The sequence below is a fragment of the Anomaloglossus baeobatrachus genome, chromosome 2, assembly GCF_048569485.1.
Source record: "Anomaloglossus baeobatrachus isolate aAnoBae1 chromosome 2, aAnoBae1.hap1, whole genome shotgun sequence".
Classification (NCBI taxonomy): Eukaryota; Metazoa; Chordata; class Amphibia; order Anura; family Aromobatidae; genus Anomaloglossus; species Anomaloglossus baeobatrachus.
The window spans coordinates 562,713,048-562,734,552 of record NC_134354.1 but is presented as its reverse complement, the minus strand read 5'-3'; the positions used below and the strand labels follow the sequence as shown (position 1 = coordinate 562,734,552).

General features: G+C 43.4%; 1 protein-coding gene across 4 annotated transcripts in view; it reads left to right on the top strand.

The window, feature by feature from the left end:
* Positions 1-21,505, top strand: part of NALCN (sodium leak channel, non-selective) — a 1,011,261-nt gene that overhangs the window by 653,216 nt on the left and 336,540 nt on the right. For all 4 annotated transcript variants that reach the window (XM_075336708.1, XM_075336707.1, XM_075336706.1 and 1 more), the window contains one exon: positions 8,759-8,833. In XM_075336708.1, coding sequence (XP_075192823.1) covers positions 8,759-8,833 — 75 coding nt within the window. The remainder of the gene's footprint in view (positions 1-8,758; positions 8,834-21,505) is intronic.

Below are 21,505 nucleotides of genomic sequence, written 5' to 3'. Positions count from 1 at the left end.
GCATTTCACTTGCTCAAATCCAGACTTAAGACGGAAAGACCCACAAACAAGCAAGACCTGAAGGCTGCGGTTGTAAAGGCCTGGCAAAGCATTAATAAGGAGGAAACCCAGCGTTTGGTGATGTCCATGGGTTCCAGACTTAAGGCAGTGATTGCCTCCAAAGGATTCGCAACAAAATATTGAAAATAAAAATATTTTGTTTGGGTTTGGTTTATTTGTCCAATTACTTTTGACCTCCTAAAATGTGGAGTGTTTGTAAAGAAATGTGTACAATTCCTACAATTTCTATCAGATATTTTTGTTCAAACCTTCAAATTAAACGTTACAATCTGCACTTGAATTCTGTTATAGAGGTTTCATTTCAAATCCAATGTGGTGGCATGCAGAGCCCAACTCGCAAAAATTGTGTCACTGTCCAAATATTTCTGGACCTAACTGTATATATATACATACAGTACATATATATATATTTATATATATATATACATAAACGGTACAGACCAAAAGTTTGGACACACCTTCTCATTCAAAGAGTTTTCTTTATTTTCATGACTCTGAAAATTGTAGATTCACATTGAAGGCATCATAACTATGAATTAGCACATGTGGAATGAAATACTTAACAAAAAAGTGTGAAACAACTGAAAATATGTCTTATATTCTAGGTTCTTCAAAATAGCTACCTTTTGCTTTGATTCTTGAAGGAGTTTCCAGAGATGCTTAGCACTTGTTGGCCCTTTTGCCTTCACTCTGCAGTCCAGCTCACCCCAAACCATCTCGATTTGGTTCAGGTCTGGAGACTGTGGAGGCCAGGTCATTTGGCATAGCACCCCATCACTCTCCTTCTTGGTCAAATAGCCCTTACACAGCCTGGAGGTGTGTTTGGGGTCATTGTCCTGTTAAAAAAAAAAATGATGGTCCAACTAAATGCAAACCGGATGGAATAGCATGCCGCTACAAGATGCTGTGGTAGCCATGCTGGTTCATTATGACTTCAATTTTGAATAAATCCCCAACAGTGTCACCAGAAAAGCATCCCCACACCATCACACCTCCTCCTCCATGCTTCACGGTGCGAACCATGCATGTAGAGTCCATCCGTTCACCTTTTCTGCTTCGCACAAAGACACAGTGGTTGGATCCAAAGATCTCAAATTTGGACTCATCAGACCAAAGCACAGATTTCCACTGGTCTAATGTCCATTCCTTGTGTTCTTTAGCCCAAACAAGTATCTTCTGCTTGTTACCTGTCCTTAGCAGTGATTTCCTAGCAGTTATTTTACCATGAAGGCCTGCTGCACAAAGTCTCCTCTTAACAGTTGTTCTAGAGATGTGTCTGCTAGAACTCTGTGTGGCATTGACCTGGTCTCTAATATGAGCTGCTGTTAACCTGCAATTTCTGAGGCTAGTGACTCGGATAAACTTATCCTCCGCAGCAGAGGTGACTCTTGGTCTTCCTTTCCTGGGGCGGTCCTCATCTGAGCCAGTTTCTTTGTAGCGTTTGATGGTTTTTGCCACTGCACTTGGGAACACTTTCAAAGTTTTCCCAATTTTTTGGACCTTCATTTCTTAAAGTAATGATGGCCACTCGTTTTTCTTTACTTAGCTGCTTTTTTCTTGCCATAATACAAATTCTAACAGTCTATTCAATTGGACTATCAGCTGTGTATCCAACAGACTTCTGCACAACACAACTGATGGTCCCAACAGGGCACACCTGTGAAGTGAGAACCATTTCTGGTGACTACCTCTTGAAGCTCGCCAAGCGTGCAAAACAGTAATCAAAGCAACAGGTGGCTACTTTGAAGAACCTAGAATATAAGACATATTTTCAGGTGTTTCACACTTTTTTGTTAAGTATTTCATGTGGTAATTCATAGTTTTGATGCCTTCAATGTGAATCTACATTTTTCAGAGTCATGAAAATAAAGAAAACTCTTTGAATGAGGTGTGTCCAAACTCTTGGTCTGTTCTGTATATATATATATATATATATATATATATATATATATATTAGTCATGGCCAAAAGTGTTGGCACCCTTGAAATTGTTCCAGAGAGCAAAGCATTTCTCTCAGAAAACTATTGTAATTACACATGTTTACAGATATGCTTATTTCCTATGTGCGTATTGGATAAATTAAAAAAATACCTGAAAGACAAATTGGACATAATTTCACACAAAACTCCAAAAATTGGCTGGACAAAATTGTTGACACCCTTAATATTAATATTTGGTTGCACATCTTTTAGGTTGCACACAATTTTGGACCATTCTTCTTTTGCAAACTTCTCTAGGTCTCTCATATTTTAAGTGTGTCTTCTCACTCCTGCTGGCCACTTCAGAACTCACCAGTGCTTTGTTTGCATCCATTTTCTGGATGAAAGGTGCCAACAATTTTGCAAAGCTGCCAACAATTTTGTCTAGCCCAGCTTTGGGGTTTTGTGTGAAATTACGCCCAATTTGCATTTATTGTTCTCTCTTTTTTTTGTTTTTGTTTGTTTCCAATACACAAAAAGGAAATAAACATATGTATGTGCAATAATTTTCTGGGAGAAAAACTTCATTTTCTTGAAAAATATTAAGGGTGACAACTTTTTCTGCCATGACTGTATGAACTTTATTACATTCTGCAAAAACACACTTCTGAAAGCGCAGCCAAGGCTTAAACATATTATGACTAATTTAAATGTTATAGGTCTTTTATTATCTTTATTGTTGTAATGTTTTCTCATATTGCAGTGAGAATAAAAAGTTAAAAGGCTTTGACTGAGGAAAATTGACTATGCTATCCAAATTGTTGTACATTTAATTGAACAGTAAAAGCTATAATTAGAAGCAGTGTGTTATAACAAGTTCTGAGGAAATAAAAGCAAAACATCTTCAAATAATTTAATAAACTCAGGAAGGCAATTGTTATTGCAATCAGTCTGAAAAAAAAACCTCTATAGGTATTGCACACTGGATGATAAAGATGATGATGAGGGCATTGTTTGTTTGTCTTGGGGAGAAATTATCATTAAATTATGATTTCAACAATTTTAAGGAAAAATAGATCTGTGCACTACAATTTAATTTTCTTAAAAATGCTTAATATATGAAATGATATGTCTCAGTATTCAAATTGATAGTTTTCTAAAGTGTATTGTTTTAAAAGGGAATCTGTCACTGGGATTCATACTGCCCAAATTGTGATATTCAGCTGGGGACCATATCTGCAAGAGACTAGTGCTGTCTGACTGGCTTCTCTTTGCCTTTTGAAGGCAATTAACTGGTCTTTTACATAGCAAATGTCCATTGAATCACTTCTATCAAACCTGGGAGAAGTCAGTCAGTCTAACTAATGCCATCCAGCTTTAGTCCAAGACAGATTTTTAAAATATATTTTCTCTGAAACTTTAGAGCATTCCAGAGAAAAAATAACCTGGCTGCAATTGTGCTGCCTACAGTTTGCAGCAGGAATCTGATGACAGGTTCACTTTAGACTCTGGAGCAGGTTGTTGTGAACCTTTTTTCTGCTAAGGGCCATTTGGATTTCTATGACATCATTTACATCATTGCGATACATTTTGTAAAGAACGCTCAGCAGTAAGTTGTTCCGAACACAGATGCATATTACACTTCAAGTCTCCTCAAAGTGGGAATATCATCGTTGCTCACATTAAGATGTATAAAACTCAAGCAGTGGGAGGTCTGCAATATACATCACATAGGAGACTCTGAGATTGCAGTATATACATCACATTGTACACACCCAAATTCGTATATATACATCATATGCGATATTGAGACTACTATACTGCTTTATACATCACATAGGAGGCACTGGGACTGGTGTATATACAAACAATTGTAAAAATGTTTTGAAATTTTGAACTTCACGCTCCATATTTCACCATTCACTACAGTTTTGAATGTGAGACTACCTTAATTTTATAGACAATCATCTTGCCTATCTCATTAATAAATTAGAATTGTAACTATTTAACATGGTTAGTTATGCAGATTCTTGTCATGTTACTGCATTGTTACTGTTTTGCTCTAAAAAAATCTGAATTTTGATTTTTATTAATTTGTTAGTATTTTGTAAATCCACCTTTGGCTATCAACTCTGCCTGAATCCTTCTGTGCATGCTCTCGATAAGATTCAAGCATGTCTCAACCAATTTTTGATCCAAAGTCTCTTCTACACGTTCCTAATATTTGTGCATAATGGTAGACTAATTTGGGTATTATCCAGCACCTGTACTTCATTGTCATTTAACCATTTCTTCACCAATCTCAATGTATGCGTCGGGTTATTGTTCTGCTGGCATACTATGTTGTTCTTTTCATACCCATAGTACTTAAGTGTACGAGGTATATCGTCTTGTAAGATACCCACATATAGCTCCGCATTGAGACCACCATCAATCCTGAACAGGTATTCAACGCCTTCAGCTGCAAAACAACCACATATCATCAGGCTTCCTTCAATTTCTCGATTCATTAACCCCTTTTTTCATTTGTTTCTTTTAAACCCATTTGGATCCATCAGAGCCTAGACTATTGACTTTCATATCATCTCTTCAAATCACCCATTTCCAGTCTTCTACTGTCCACTTTTTGTACTTTTTTGCAAAAGCAAGCTGACACTTCTTAAGGTGATATTGAAGTCAAAGTTTCTTCACCTTCTTTTGGGCCACCATTCCAGACTTGTGTAATGTGCTTGCATGGAGGACTGTGATCTCACTATTACGAAGCATATGAGCCACCTCCACTGCCATGTTTCTCACTCCAGAACTGATAGACCTTGTGATGAACCAACTTGTTGACTCTGATATTTTGCTTGGATGTCCATCTCTTTGATTTTGAATAGACGGATGGACTTGATTTTGTATTCTCCCAACTGTCATGGCACTCACATGATGCAATTGTCTTGGCTGAGACTGCTATCAGTGAGCTGAATGATGCTGTTTATCTTTTCTTGGGAAATTTTCTTCATGGCTGCTCTTCATATCAAACCAGAGAACCTTTGCTTGGAAATCAACCTAAGAAGACACTGAGATATTAGAGAATGTGAGAAAAGATTCTTGTTTGTAGTATATAGAAAGGAACATTTGTAAACCACCAGGAGCAAAACTGTAACAATGGAGTGTCATGACAATAATCTGCATAATAACTAATCATATGCTAAATAGTTGTTAATCAAATTTATGTATGGGATAGCCAAGATGATTGTCTATAAAATGAAGGAAGTCTCACTTTTGAAGCTAGAACCTATATAGAGTTAGGGCGGCTTTGCACGTTGCGACATTGCACGTGCGATGTCGATGGGGTCAAATCGAAAGTGACGCACATCCGGCGTCGCAGTCGATATCGCAATGTGCAAATCCTTTTTGATACGATGAACGAGCGCAAAAGCGTCGTTATCGTATCATCGCTGCAGCCTCCGACATTTCCATAATGCCGGTGCAGCGACAGGTGTGATGTTGTTCCTCACTCCTGCGGCAGCACACATCGCTGTGTGTGAAGCCGCAGGAGCGAGGAACATCTCCTTACCTGCCGCCGGCTGCAATGAGAAGGACGGAGGTGGGCGGGATGTTTACATCCTGCTCATCTCCGCCCCTCCACTTCAATTGGCCGCCTGCCGTGTGACGTCGCTGTGACGCCACATGACCCGCCCCCTTAGGAAGGAGGCGGGTCGCCGGCCAGAGGGACGTCGCACGGCAGGTATGTGCGTGTGAAACTGCCGTAGCGATAATAATCACTTCGGCAGCTTTCACTAGATATTGCACGTGCGACGGGGGCGGGACTATCGCTGCAGCATCGGTAACACATTGTTACCGATGTCGCAGCGTGCAAAGCCCGCCTTAGATTAACATGCTATAACACTAAATTTCAATAATAAAAAATCAAATCTTTATTGATAAACATAATACTGAAAACACTCTTAAAAACAATTGGAAACCACACAGACTGTTATATAGTGACTACAAATTTTTTTATAAATAAATGTATACCGTATTTTTCGCTTTATAAGATGCACTTTTGTTCCCCAAAATTTTGTAGGGGGTGCGTCTTTTAAACCGAATATACGGGGGGGTATATATATATATATATATATATATATATATATATACATATACATATACTGCAGGGTCCGCTCTGGAGTGGTGCTGGGAGCTGGTGAAGCTGCGGGGGAAAGCCTTTGATCTCCTGCTCACGCTCATATAATATGCACAGCCGCTGTCCATCACCATGGTGCTGAAACCGCACTGGGCTGGGGCAGGGGCGCATATTATATCTGCCTGCGCCCTCTTTTGATTGCACATGATCCCCCTGTGTTAGATATGGCCCCCATACTGCTGCCCATAGTAAAATAAAAAAAGCTTTACTTACCTCTAGCACTGATCTCCCGGTGTCTCTGCTGCCGCTGTCTGTGATCAGGCACGCAGAGATGATTTCACTCTGCTCTGCCGATCACATGACCGGCAGCAAGAACCAGGAAGTGGAGGAGGAGCTCAACCCCACGGAGGGAGACACAGGGATTACAGCGCTGAGAAGGTAAGGAAAGAGTGTTTTATTTTATTATGGGCAGCAGCATGGGGGGCATATCTAACACAGGGGAGATGTGCCATCTATAGTGGCCATGGGCAGCAGTATGGGGGCCATATCAAACACAGGGGAGATGTGCCATCTATCGTGACCATGGGCAGCTGTATGGGGGCCACATCTAACACAGGAGAGGTGTGCCATCTATAGTGGCCATGGGCACCAGTATGGGGGCCATATCTAACACAGGGGAGGTGTGCCATCTATAGTGGCCATGGGCATCACACATGGGGGCCATATCTAACACAGGGGAGATGTGCCATCTATGGGAGCCATGGGCAGCACACATGAGGGCCATATCAAACACAGGGTAGGTGTGCCATCTATAGGGGCCATGGGCAGCACACATGGGGGCCATATCAAACACAGGGGAGGTGTGCCATCTATAGGGGCCATGGGCAGCACAGGAGGATGTGTCCCAGCACAAGGGGGCTATATTCAATATAAGGGGGCCATATCCAGATTAAGAGGGGCTATTTTTAGGATGGGGGACTATGAGGGACATATACCCTATATGATTTGTTAGACGGACACTGGCATTATAAGATGGGCCCCATTTAACATTAAAAAAAAATCTCCTTTTCTTCACCAAATTTGGGGGTGCGTCTTATAATCAGGTGCGTCTTATAAAGCGAAACATACGGTAATTGTAAAAGGTACAAGTGCAAATTGAAAAATACAAAATACCACATAAATAAATGTGTAAATACAAACCATGTCAACTCAAACAGACAAAATAATGTTTGCCAGTAAAACTAAATATATCACAAAGGTGGTCTCCCTACCAGTGTTTATGAATCTAAGCTACAGTGAACTCCATCATGCACACTGATGAAGGTCCGATGTGTTAGGACCAAAACATCTGTGCTCTGTTCACTTTGTGAAGATTTCAAAATAAAAAAATACAGCTTTTGTACAGCAATTTGAGTGCCAAGTTTCTCTTTCTCACTAGATCAGGACTCTGGACTGTCCATTTCATTTTTTCAATGTTTTCTGTTTCAAGGAACTGCTTTACCTGTTTTGCTGTATGACAAGGTGACATTGTCCTGCATGAAAATTGCTGGAAGATTGAGTGATGAACTCAAGTAAGGAACCATGTGTTGTTGAAGAAGGTTCTCATACAGACTTGCATTCACTCTGACATTGCTGTATGAGAGGTCCAACTCCTGCTGCAGAAAACATTCTCTAAACCATGACACTTCCTCCACTTTTCCTTGACTTCTTAACACACTTTGGGTTCAATGTTTTCCCAGTTTGTTGATGAACATAATGTTTCCCATCAGACCCAAATAAATTAAACTTCCTTTCACCACTAATATGAACCGTGGACCACTTTTCTTCTGTCCACACAACATGCTGCTCACCAAAGGTGAGTTTAGCCTTTTGATTCTTTCTGCTAATGAGAGGTTTGGTCACTGCAGAGTGGGCTTTCAGTACAAATACTCTTAAATGTTGTAACACTGCAGTGTTGAAACGATTACCCATGGAGATTCTCCACATTATCCTGTCCTCTCTTGCATTTGTCTTTCAATAGCGACCAGCTCACTTGGAGGACTTGAAAGAGTTTGTGATGTTGTAAAGATGCATTATTTACAAAATCACAGACTTGGAACGATGAACTTCTCTTGCTATGGCTGATAGGGTCACCCTTTGGCCTTCATCTGGACAACCTGTGCCGGAGGGTTTCAGTTACTTTGGAACGGCACACCATTTTTGCAGAGTCAGTGCAAAATGGAATGTTAGGCTGCCAGTTACATACGCATTGTCAAATTATTGGGAAATTAGTACCAGGTGCCAGATTAACACCAATAATTTACAGATACCTGAAAGTGTTCTCTAATTTTGATCTGATACGTCTTTTTTTTTTCATTTATCCTATTTACATTTTTATTATGTGCTTTTGAATAAATTCCATTTAAGAAATAAGCTTAAAATGCCGCTGGTTTACTCATTTTAAGATATCATTACATAGGACTACACAATGACCTTAACATTTAGGAAATTCTGTGTTGCTCCCTAATTTTGATCTCCAGTGTATATGTTTTAATTGCAAATATAATAGGAATAAATAAAATAAAGGAATAAAGTTTCATGCAAGTTGAAAAATTTTACATGATAGTGTATCTAAGATTAATATGTTTGTTTTCTCTCTTTTTATTAATAGATATTGCTCAGCTTGTTTGTGGCGGTTATCTTGGACAACCTGGAGCTTGATGAAGATTTGAAGAAGCTCAAGCAGGTAATCTAATCAATTGATGTTTCTGCTGACACAAATCAGCCATAAAGACAGCAGATGTGCAGAATTTCATAATGTAATTCTGTACTATTGAGTTTTTACTATGATATAAAGTACAATACCAAGGTACACGGCACTCTGTGTAGTCCACCTATCTGACTGCCTGTGTTATAAACATAATACCGTGGTCGCCAAATAAATAACTTTTTGCATAAAGCCATGTGAAGTACTGAGGTAATATACTGTAAATATAATGGATTAAATGTAATGTAACTTGACTACACCTAGAGATTTCATGGTGTTGTGATCTTAGTGCCATTGCTATTAGAGTCTGCATAAAAAAATAAACAGTATGCTGTAATGAAAGACTTACACCAAAACAGGCATAAATGTATTGAAACTGTTTTTTATAGTGCGAACAGCAGAGCCGCACTTAACTGCTATAGCAGCTCAATGCAATGGTTAGGTTGGTGTTTGCTACATCTATATATTTTACAACTGTGAGTAGACTGGCCGGGTTTTGGTTTTGAAACTTAAAAGATATGTCAGACAGCTGAAAATGAAATCCCTCTGTTAGCTCACACGTAGCGTAACAGTTTTTCAAATTTAAATACTGTATGTCTAAAAATACTTCAGTGTCTAGACATTACCTGTTATAGAGCCCGTCTGCTGTACCGTTGATTTTCTCTCATAAAGATCTATTAATGTGTCCATTATCAGTCTCCACAAGGAGAAACTTAGACCTTAGACTACCTTCCAGATGCCCTTCACCCCGCCAAACAAGCTCTGCTTTGCACTGATGAATCGCAAATACCCTAAAATACGTCTGCAAATGTAAATTCTGGTTTAGCTTCTTACCCTAAGTCATGTGGCAAGTCTTGTTAAAGGGTTGATATTGACGTTTAGGATGGCTACATCCAATAAGTGGAATAAAAAGCTATTTCAATTGTCAGTGGACACGTATGCTCAGTAACAAACACAAACATGCAGCAGCATCCTGCGGGCAGTAAGATATGTACAAGCCTATAGTATTTTTTTATTTTATATTGAACAACTGTTGTTTTTTTATATACTTACACTATATACTTATAAACTTGAAGTTTGCATACATTCTGATCAAATTGTCTAATTTGACCTACCACGAGTAGGTGACCTCACAACAGGTTACAACTGGAGACTGAGGCCTGATTCTTCAAAGTGTTTATGCCTTTAACCTGAGATAAAATACTTTGAAACATCGTAAAGTTTTCACGCAATGCAAAATTGCACAACCATTTTGCTTCTTTGGGAATTTCCACATCAGTTTGACCAACTGTGCCAAGATGGGCAGAGCTGGGATGGGTTTGGCGCGGGATTGCTCATGGCATCTCCCTCTTGTCTACCTGTGGCATACCTTATGCTATTATTCTTACTCCAATTTATCACTAGAGTTACATTTGTGGCAAGGCGCATGCCAATTTTAAGATGCGTCTGATTCAAGGCATGAAGTTGTAGATTAATAAAATGCCTCTGAGTTCATAATACTGGTCATGATGAATTGCGTTTTCAGTTCTTTCTTTATGTCAGAGGCCTAGAAAATGAACTCAGGAAAGGTAAGAGTCTCCTTTATTTTATTCTAATTAAAACAGCTTTGTACAGATAGAAAAAGCACACAACCAAGATGAAGGCAATTACCACCCGCACATGTACAGTGAAAATAGCAAAATTATTGAGCACCACCTAACAAAGCGAAATACTGGTGGGTGAAAACATGCATGATAAACAAGGTCCCACTGACAATTTAAATATATGTAATATCATAATTTTAAATTGCATTTATACTATATTTACCTTACTTTGCAGTCTTGGCACTATTAGTTTGCCTTCACATTCCATTCTCAGCTGATTTGTTTCTGCCCATTTATCAAATTGTGTTAGGAGCTGACTAACTTTGTCTTTTGCCCTAGTTCAGTCCTACTAGATCCTATTGTAACTAAGAAGCAGAGAAATTGCTTACACCGTGTGCAGAATTATTAGGAAAGTTGTATTTTAGAGGATTTTTTTTATTATCGATCACCAACTATGTTCTCAATCAACCCAAAGACTCATAAATATCAAAGCTTAATATTTTTGGAAGTTGGAGTTGTTGTTTTTTTATATTTGGCTATATATATTTTATCTTAGGAGGATATCTGTTTGTGCAGGTAACTATTACTATGCAGAATTATTAGGTAACTTAATAAAAAACAAATATATTCCCATCTCACTTGTTTATTTTCTCCAGGTAAACCAATATAACTGCACAAAATTTAGAAATAAACATTTCTGACATGCCAAAAGAAAACCCCCAAAAGTTAGTGACCAATATAGCCACCTTTCTTTATGATGACACTCAACAGCCTACCATCAATAGATTCTGTCAGTTCCTTGATCTGTTTACTATCAACATTGCATGCAGTAGCCACCACAGCTTCCCAGACACTGTTCCGAGAGGTGTACTGTTTTCCCTCCCTGTAGATCTCACATTTTATGAGGGACCACAGGTTCTCTATCAGGTTCAGATCAGGTGAACAAGGGGGCCATGTCATTAATTTTTCATCTTTTAGACCTTTACTGGCCAGCCACGCTGGGGAGTAGTTGGATGTACGTGATGGAGCATTGTCCTGCATGAAAATCATGTTTTTCTTGAGCGATACCGACTTCTTCCTGTACCACTGCTTGAAAACGTTGTCTTCCAGAAACTGGCAGTAGGTCTGGGAGTTGAGCTTCACTCCATCCTCAACCCGAAAAGGTCCCACAAGTTCATCTTTCATGATACCAGCCCATATCAGTACCCCACCTCCACCTTGCTGGTGTCTGAGTCGGAGTGGAGCTTTCTGCTCTTTACTGATCCAGCCTCTAGCCCATCCATCTGGCCCATCAAGAGTCACTCTCATTTCATCACTCCATAAAACCTTTGAAAAATCAGTCTTAAGATATTTCTAGGCCCAGTTTTGACGTTTTTTTATCTTATGTTTCTTGTTCAAAGGTGGTCATTTTTCAGCCTTACTTACCTTACCCATGTCCCTGGCACACCTTGGGCTTTTTGATACTCCAGTAACGTTGCAGCTCTGAAATATGGCCAAACTGGTGGCAAATGGCATCTTGGCAGCTTCACACTTGATTTTCCTCAATTCATGGACAGTTATTTTGCGCCTTTTTTGCCCAACACGCTTCTTGCGACTCTGTTGGCTATTTACCAAGAAACGATTGATTGTTCGGTGATCACACTTCAAAAGTTTGGCAATTTCAAGACTGCTGCATCCCTCTGCAAGACATTTCACAATTTTGTACTTTTTAGAGCCCATCAAATCTCTCTTCTGACCCATTTTGCCAAAGGAAAGGAAGTTGCCTAATAATTAAGCACACCTTATATAGTGTGTTGATGTCATTACACCACACCCCTCCTCATTACAGAGATGCACATCACCCGATTTACTTAATTGGTAGTTGGCTCTCAAGCCTATACAGCTTGGAGTAGGACAACATGTATACAAATTATCATGTAATCAAAATACTTATTTGCCTAATAATTCTGCACACAGTGTACATTGTAGAGGTCAGTCAGTAAGAATCATTTGCGCTAACAGAAATGTAACATTTGATTGTGGGACAACCCCTTAAATCTTCTCTTCTTCTGGTAGTGAGATCTGTTTATGGGGTGTCTTTTTGCTCTAATCTGTGTAATCTGGAAACCAGAAAAAACTTTAATCTGCATACCGTGTAATAATATTTTAGTTGAAGAAGAAATCATGCTGACATTTACTCTATTTTGGGACCCAAAGTAGCCAATATCACATTCAACTCAGATGACTTCTTATGTGCATGAGACATAAGTGATAGTATAAATCTAACTCATTTCCTCAAAGATGAGAGGAGTGTGCTACTCTGTTCTTAAAAGACTGGTCAAAAGAAGAGGCAACTAAAGGCAGAGAAATGTCTATGATGCATTTCCCTATTTGTCTAAGTCAACAGGAATTTCCTGAAATCATTGTCTTTAAGGCTGAAATGTGAAACACGTCCCTTGATCTTTTTTAATAAGTTTTTTTTAGAAAGTGTAATTAGTTTTCTGCTACAGTAAACTAGTTCTTAAGTGTATAATTTTTAATATGTTCATTGGATGTCAGGAAATGCTGTGAACAAAAGGTAGTATTTATGCTCGTAAATCATATTTTAATTACATTTCGTAAACTTTCACTTGAATAAGTTGATTTATGGAGATGCAGATGTCTGCACTGAAGATGGGCAAAGAGAGAAATTATAGTACAAGACTATGTACAGTGGTAAACTCAATGGTTGTTTATCTGTCTATCATGTTTATCATGAAGACATATACAATGTTGTTTATACTAACCGCATGTACCAACAATGCGTAATAATAAACCCCTGAAACACCCATCAGTCAATTTAGGTTATGAGTGCTAATAGTAAGGCGACCATGACACTGCTTCAGCTTCCCCAAGACAACTATTAAGAGCTGTGTGGTGACTCCAATTTTACCAGCCTTGTAAAAGCAGCAATTTCAAAATGGAACATCTACAGAAGCATTTATAAGACTTACTAGAAGGTGGCCCGATTCTACGCATCGGGTATTCTAGAATTTACGTATTGTGTAGTTCATGTATGATTTTTGTTATATATATATATATATATATAGAGATGTTGTTGTGTGTAGTTACCAAGTGTTTGTGTAGGCGCTGTACATGTTCTGGGTGTTGTCTGGGTGTGACGGGGGGTGAGAGCGGTGTTGTTTGTGTGTTGCGTGTGTTGCGTTGTTTGTGGAGCGCTGTGTGTCTGTAGCGTTGTGTGTGTGTTGCGCGGTTTGTGTGTGTGTGGTGTGTTTTGGGGGGAGGTATGTTTTGTGCAATGTGTGTGTTGTGCGGTATGTGCGTATATTTGTGTGTGCCGCGGTGTTTGTGTGTTGGGTGTTGTGTGTGTGCAGCGTTGTCTGTGTGTGTGGGTGTCTGTGTAGGGCAGTTGTTTGTGGTTCCCAGTGTGTGTGTGTGTGTGTGGTGTGTTGTGCAGTGCGCGCGCGCGTGTGTGTGTGTGTGCATCAGCCTCTCTTTTCTCAGCCTACCTCTCCCAGCCTCCCTCCTCCCAGCCTCCCTCAGCATCAGCCTCCCTCTCCCAGCCTCCCCAAGCATCAGCCTCCACCAGCATCAGCCTCTCTCCTTCCAGCCTCCCCCAGCATCAGCCTCCGCCAGCATCAGCCTCTCTCCTTCCAGCCTCCTCCAGCATCAGCCTCCCTCTCCCAGCCTTCCCCAGGATCAGCCTCTTTCCTCCCAGCCTCCGTCCTCCCAGCCTTCCCCAGCATCAGCTTTCCCCTCCCAGCCTCCCTCAGCATCAGCCTTCCCCAGCATCAGCCTCTCTCCTCCCAGCCTCAGCCTCTCTCCTTCCAGCCCCAGCATCAGCCTCTCTCCTTCCAGCCTCCCTCAGCATCAGCCTCCCCTTCCCAGCCTTCCCCAGGATCAGCCTCTCTCCTCCCAGCCTCCTTCCTCCCAGCCTCCCTCAGCATCAGCCTTCCGCTCCCAGTCTCCCCCAGCATCAGCCTCCCCAAGCATCAGCCTCCACCAGCATCAGCCTCTCTCCTTCCAGCCTCCCCCAGCATCAGCCTCTCTCCTTCCAGCCTCCCTCAGCATCAGCCTCCCATTCCCAGCCTTCCCCAGGATCAGCCTCTCTCCTCCCAGCCTCCTTCCTCCCAGCCTCCCTCAGCATCAGCCTTCCCCTCCCAGTCTCCCCCAGCATCAGCCTCCCCAAGCATCAGCCTCCACCAGCATTAGCCTCTCTCCTTCCAGCCTCCCCCAGCATCAGCCTCCCCAAGCATCAGCCTCCACCAGCATCAGCCTCCCTCGTCCCAGCCTCCCCCAGCATCAGCCTCCCCCTCCCAGCCTCCCCCAGCATCAGCCTCTCTCCTCCCAGCATCAGCCTCTCTCATCCCAGCATCAGCCTCTCTCCTCCCAGCATCAGCCTCTCCTCTCTGTCCCCAGCATCAGCCTCTCTCCTCCCAGCCTTCCCCAGCATCAGCCTCTCTCCTCCCAGCCTCCCCCAGCATCAGCCTCCCCCAGCATCAGCCTCTCTTCTTCCAGCCTCCCCCAGCATCAGCCTCTCTCCTTCCAGCCTCCCCCAGCATCAGCCTCCCTCTCCCAGCCTTCCCCAGGATCAGCCTCTCTCCTCCCAGCCTCCGTCCTCCCAGCCTTCCCCAGCATCAGCTTTCCCCTCCCAGCCTCCCTCAGCATCAGCCTTACCCAGCATCAGCCTCTCTCCTCCCAGCCTCAGCCTCTCTCCTTCCAGCCTCCCCCAGCATCAGCCTCTCTCCTTCCAGCCTCCCTCAGCATCAGCCTCCCCTTCCCAGCCTTCCCCAGGATCAGCCTCTCTCCTCCCAGCCTCCTTCCTCCCAGCCTCCCCCTCCCAGCCTCCTTCAGCATCAGCCTTCCCCTCCCAGTCTCCCCCAGCATCAGCCTCCCCCTCCCAGCCTTCCCCATGATCAGCCTCTCTGCTCCCAGCCTCCTCCAGCATGCCGTGCTCCTCTGCCGACACTCACACACCCGATCGCATCCACTCACACACACCCGATCGCATCCACTCACACACACCCGATCGCATCCACTCACACACACCCGATCGCATCCACTCACACACACAGACACTGACGATATCGCACATACGCGCTGATACTCACAACATCCAGAGATACCACATGCCTCTGGCCATGTGATCCTCCGTCAGGTCCTGGAAGGTCACAACAGCACAGTATCGAGGCCGAGAAGCAAGTGATATCGCCGGATGCTGTGAGTATGTGGATGCGATGTGAGGTGTGTGAGGTGTGTGTGAGGTGTGTGTGTGTGAGAGTGAGTGTGATCTGATGTGCGTGTATGTTTGTGTGTGTGCTGTTATGTGTGTGCGTGTGGATCTTCCGCCGCAGCAGGACCTTGATGCGCTTGTAACCATGCGAGCATGGTTACCAACGTATCCACACCACTCCCGTGCGAGCGGGGGCCGGGGGGGTGGGGGTGGGGGGGAGTACAGTACTCACTTCCGTGACAGCCGTGTCAGTTCAGGGAATACGCATGGGTGGGGGTGGGGAGGGGGGGTGGGAGTACAGTACTCACCTCCGTGACAGCCGTGTCAGTTCGGGGAATGCGCGGGGGGAGGGAGGGGGCGGGGCCAGAGCTAGCGTGCATTGCGTGAGGGGGGCAGGGCGTGGCGTGGCCGAATTGCCAATGCCTGCAGGGTGCCGGGGCGAGAGGCCAATCTGTGGGGGGGGCGGAGCCTGGGCGAGCGGCTGGCCAATCCGTGTGGGGGCGCAGCCTTGGCGAGCGGCCAATCGGTGTGGGGGGGCGGGGCCATGGCGAGCCCAGCGGCCAATCAGCTTTGTGTCACCGTAAGGACACAATTTTGGAGCATGACAGACAGACAGATAGACAGACAGACAGACAGACAGAATAAGGCAATTATATATATAGATTGCATCCAAGCAATGATTTAATAACCACAACATTCATTAAAGATTCCCATACAGTTATTGAGAAAAAAACAACATAATGTATATTGGTTTCACTTGGCATTTATGGAGATTTAAACAGCAGTAAGCAGAGGTGATTACTGTAGACATATGTCGACATCCAGTCCTAACGCTAAATGCAGAAAACATTTCCTGCAGGAAAGAGCAGTTTTCTAATAAATACCTATTAAAATAAGAACTTTTAGGTTGAGATCGCCTGAGCATTTGGTGAGTTTTTGAAGCTGCAAGTTTTGGCTGCGCCAAATACTCAGCATCTCACAATTCCTGCAAGGTGTATGGGATTTTCTTATGCTTACTAAAGTGCACATGTAGTAAACAACTAAAAATAAGCTCTTACTTAAAACTATTACACATGACCTTCTTAGTTCTGGTACAGACTAGAGGTCTCAGCTATAAGGGCCCTTGCGCAGACTGAAACAACTCTAAAGCGGGCTTTACACACTACAATATCGTTAATGAATTATCGTCGGGGTCATGTTGTTTGTGACGCACATCCGGCGTCATTAACGAGATTGCAGCGTGTAACACTTATGTGCGACCTTAAAGGATCACAAAAGCGGCCAAAATCGTTTGCCGCGGAGAGGTCGTCCTGAAACAAAAAATCGTTTTCTTATCATTAGCGATGTTGTTCCTCATTCCTGTGGCAGCACACATCGCTGTGTGTGACACTGCAGGAGCGAGGAACATCTCCTTACCTGCCTCCATCGGCAATGCGGAAGGAAGGAGGAGGGCGGGATATTTACGTCCCGCTCATCTCCGCCCCTCTGCTTCTATTGGCCACCTGCCGTGTGACGTCGCTGTGACGCCGCACGACCCGCCCCCTTAGGAAGGAGGTGGGTCGCTGGCCAGAGCGTCATTGCAGGGCAGGTAAGTCCGTGTGACGGGGGTAAGCGAGGTTGTGCGACACGGGCAGCGATATGCCCGTGTCGCACAACAGACAGGGGCCAGTACGATCGCTTGCGATCTCGCTACCGAGATCGCAGCGTGTAAAGCCTGCTTTACTGGATGACTCACATGACCACTCGGACTTTCACTCCCTAAGCGGTCATCGAGGGTTACACGTACCTCCTAAATAATCCAGCGGAAGGTGCAGAGTAAAATAAGGTAAAACAAAAATTATAATCTGACAGGAGAAACACAATACAAACAAGCTGTAATTTCAAGCAGGATCCACTGCAGTTATATTACAAGCTGGAAATGGAAGAATAAAGAGGCTTTAAATAGTTACACCTGCCATATGATAGGGCAGACTAAATTACATCATTGGAAACACATGTAGGCAAAAAGGCAATAAACACACAAAGGACCCTGCTGAGTTCCTCAGTCTTTCAGTTGCTTTTCATCAACACTTCCCTTATGTCTTTATATACCTTTACTTCCTATTACTTGGTGCTGGTGATAGCTCATATACCCTTAACAAGTCTTCAGTGCGAGCAGTCGGCTTGCATACATCTGGACAATCTTTGTGGTTGTTGCAGTTCTTCTCCTTGAGTCATCTGGAGATAAGTTGTTTGTTAACTTTGGTTATCCCTGTGTCGTCTTTAGTGCTTAGTGGGGTTGACTAAGTGCTTATCCCATTCTTACCCTGCCTAGGGCCTACGTCAGGGTCAGGTATCCTGCTCGGTGCATAGGTGAGGAACCTATTCAGGGTGGTGAGGGAAGCCAGGGCTCAGAGGAAGGTTTGTCAGGGGTCACCATTTCCCCCTTCCTTTTCGCTGTTCGCTTGGTACTTCCCCGTACCTAGCGTGACATTGGAAGTTGCAGTTTGAACATGACAGGATTAAAGATTTTAACTACTTTATAAGGACCAACAAATTTCTTAGATGGTACTTTCAGGTGTAGATTTTTAGAGGATAACCAAACAAATTCTCCCACCCTAAAGAAAGTAGCCCTCCTACATCTGTTATTTGCAGTTCACTTGGTCCGGTCACAAGTTACCATAAGACTTTTTTCAACCTTCCTTCGTACCTTAATCAAACATGAAGAAAAATCTCTCTTTTTCTGGTGCAGAGGACTGCAAACTAGAAAAAAATCCAAAAACAGGATAAAAACTCTTGCAGCAGAAAAAAGACGAGGTATTGGTAGCTGTAGAGGACGGTGCGATTATTGAGGCAGAAAAACCACCCAGTCCTCGTGACTATATGAAACAAAACATCTTAAATACTGTTCTACCTTTTGGTTTATCTGTCTGTCCATTGGTCTCAAAATGATAACCTGAGGAGAATGAAAGTTTAATACCCAATCTGGAGGAAAAACCTCTCTAAAAGCTAGCTAAAAACTGAACCCCGCTATCGAAATAATGAATGGCACTTCACAATATGCAAGATGAATACGGTAGCTAGACTCTTAGCCATAAGCAATCTGTCACGCTCCCCGGTCCCCGTGCTGCGCTCCCCGGTCCCCGTGCTGCGCTCCCTGGCCCCCGTGCTGCTCCCTCCGGTCCCCGTGGCATGCCTCCCGGTTCCCGACGGCGCGCTCCGCTCACCACTCCCGCTCCCGGTTCTCCTGCTCCTTCTTCCTCGCCAGGATCCTACAGGCGTTCCCGCTCCAGGTGTCCCTCTGCATCACAGGACACCCTGCCCGGCACTCCTGCTTTCTCAGCGCTGCTTCCTTCCCTGGTATCTGGCACTCAGGCCTCGCGCATGCGCGTTAGGGCGCGCGCGCGGTCATTCACCCTTTCTTAAAGGGCCAGCACCCAGAAACAGGATATTGGCTTGCAGGTACAGGGTATAAGAGGATTCTTATTCCAGGTGGGCGGGGCCTGTTCTACGTGTTTAGCAAGCTAGTGTTCAGGTCCCCGTATTGCTTTGCTCTGTGCTTTGCCTTGCTTGCATTAACCCTGTCCTGTCTCGTAGAGCCCATCCTGCCACGCCAGTCGCTCCGAACCAAGTCCATCCCTGGACCCTGACCGTGACTTCGGCGGATGTTCCACCACCTCTGCAGCTCCGCCAGTCTCCAGTCTCTGGCTCCGTTTGGTGACCCGTTCCATCGCTCAGCAGGTTCCGAATCCCGCCTGACCCTATCAGCCGGCCTCGGACCCTGAGCCTCGTCACCCGGACTACCGTCCAGAACTCCGTGGGTTCAGCATCATCCACCTTTCCTGCTTCTCTACGGACTGTCCAGCTACCTATAGTGCTCCGGCTGCCGTGCATCAGGACCCTCTGGCGGGGTAACCAGCTTGGCTGCCTTCTCAGGGGAAATCGGTGTACGGTCCAGTGCTTCCACCACCCGGACGTAACACAATCTTTGAAGATAAACCAAATGATTAATCTAGGTGAAATGGTCCACCACCAAGCACACTACAGTATTACCACCAGAATTAGGTAAATCAGTGAAGATGTCCATGGACAAGTGCATCCAAGGCTGAGACAGGACCTTGTTAGGTAAAAGAAGACCCGCCATGGACTGGCAAAAAGCTGTAGCCCTGGCACAAACTCAGCATTTTCAGACATATTCGTCAACATCCTTATGAGCGTTCTGCAACCAAAAGGCTCTCAAAATAGCTCTCCAAGTGGCACAAGAACCAAGGTGACCAGTCAACACTGAATTATGCATTTCATTAAGAAGATCTGTGCGTAAAAAGGATGGTACAAAACGTTTGTTCACAGGCAATCCCTTTGGTGCAGTATTCTGAACCTCCTGAATCTGCTGTCTGAGACCGATCCCCAGAGCACACACTACAACCCCTTCACTAAGAATCTTAACCCAATTTTCATCCCACAACTCCGGAACAAAGTTACGTGGCAAAGCATCAGCCTTCACAGTCTTAGTTTCTCTGAGATAAAAAAAAAAAAGTCAAACTGAGCAAAAAGAAGGGCCCATCGGGCTGGTTTTGGGTTTAGACATTTGGCAGCGTCAATATATTGCTGATTGTTATGGTCGGTAAAGATTGTCACCTTATGTTTAGCCCCCTCTAACCAATGTCTTAACTCCAGAAATGCTTTCTTAACTGCCAGAAGATCTTGGTCTGAAATATCATAGTTAAACTTGGCTTGTGAGAACTGCTGGAAAAAGCACAAGGATGAAGGTAACTATCTTTCTTTTTTGAATTTGTGAGAGAACCATACCCATCCCCACAGAAGGCAAATCAACCTCAGGTTGACTGAGGATCAGTGCCTTAGAGAAGGCTGTCTTGAGAGCAGCAAAAGCTTCTGCAGCTTCTTTAGACCGGGAGAAAAAGTCAGTACCCTTCTTTATATTAGTAAGAGGCTTTACAATAACTGAAAAATTCTTAATGAACTGCTGTCTTGAGAGCAGCAAAAGCTTCTGCAGCTTCTTTAGACCAGGAGAAAAAATCAGTACCCTTCTTTATATTAGTAAGAGGCTTTACAATAACTGAAAAATTATTAATGAACTTTCAATAGTACTTAGCAAAACTTAAGAATCTCTGCAAAGCTTTAAGGTTAGAAGGTTGTACCCAGTCCAAGAGGGCCTATACTTTAACAGGGTCCATCTGAAACCCAGATGAAGAGACCAAATGCCCCCCGAAAAGTGTACCTGTTGAACCTCAAATTGATATTTCTCCAGTTTTGCAAATAAATTATTGTAATGAAAAATTTTAAGAGCCTGTCGAACATGCTCATGATGCATATCACGAGAACATGAATAAATCAATGTTATGCAAATAAATCACCACAAATCTACCTCAGAGGACAAAAATGTCATTAATGAAGTTCCGCAAAACTGCCCGTGCAGTAATCATCTCGACTGGCATCACCAAATTTTCAATGTGACCCTATTGAAAGCTGTTGAATATATCCCTTGGAAGACTCTTTTGAATATACGTTTTCAAGGCATCTCTTTCTGGAATGGAGAAGTTAAACAAACGCAATTTAGGCTTTTTGGCACCCGGTAGGAATTCAATCGCACATATGACCTATGGAGAGGGAGAACTTCACACTCAGTCTCAGAAAATACATCCTCAAAATCCCGAATAAATTCGGGAAGATGAGATCTCACATATGCCAAGGACTTGGTTAACCTCTTAATCCGCGAACCTGTTTTCACCTTTATAACCAGGCCATTTTTTTCAATTCTTACCAGTGTCACTTTATGTGGTAATAACTCAAGACTGCTTCAATGGTTACGGGGATTCTGAGACAGTTTTTTTCCTGACATATTGTACTTCATGATAA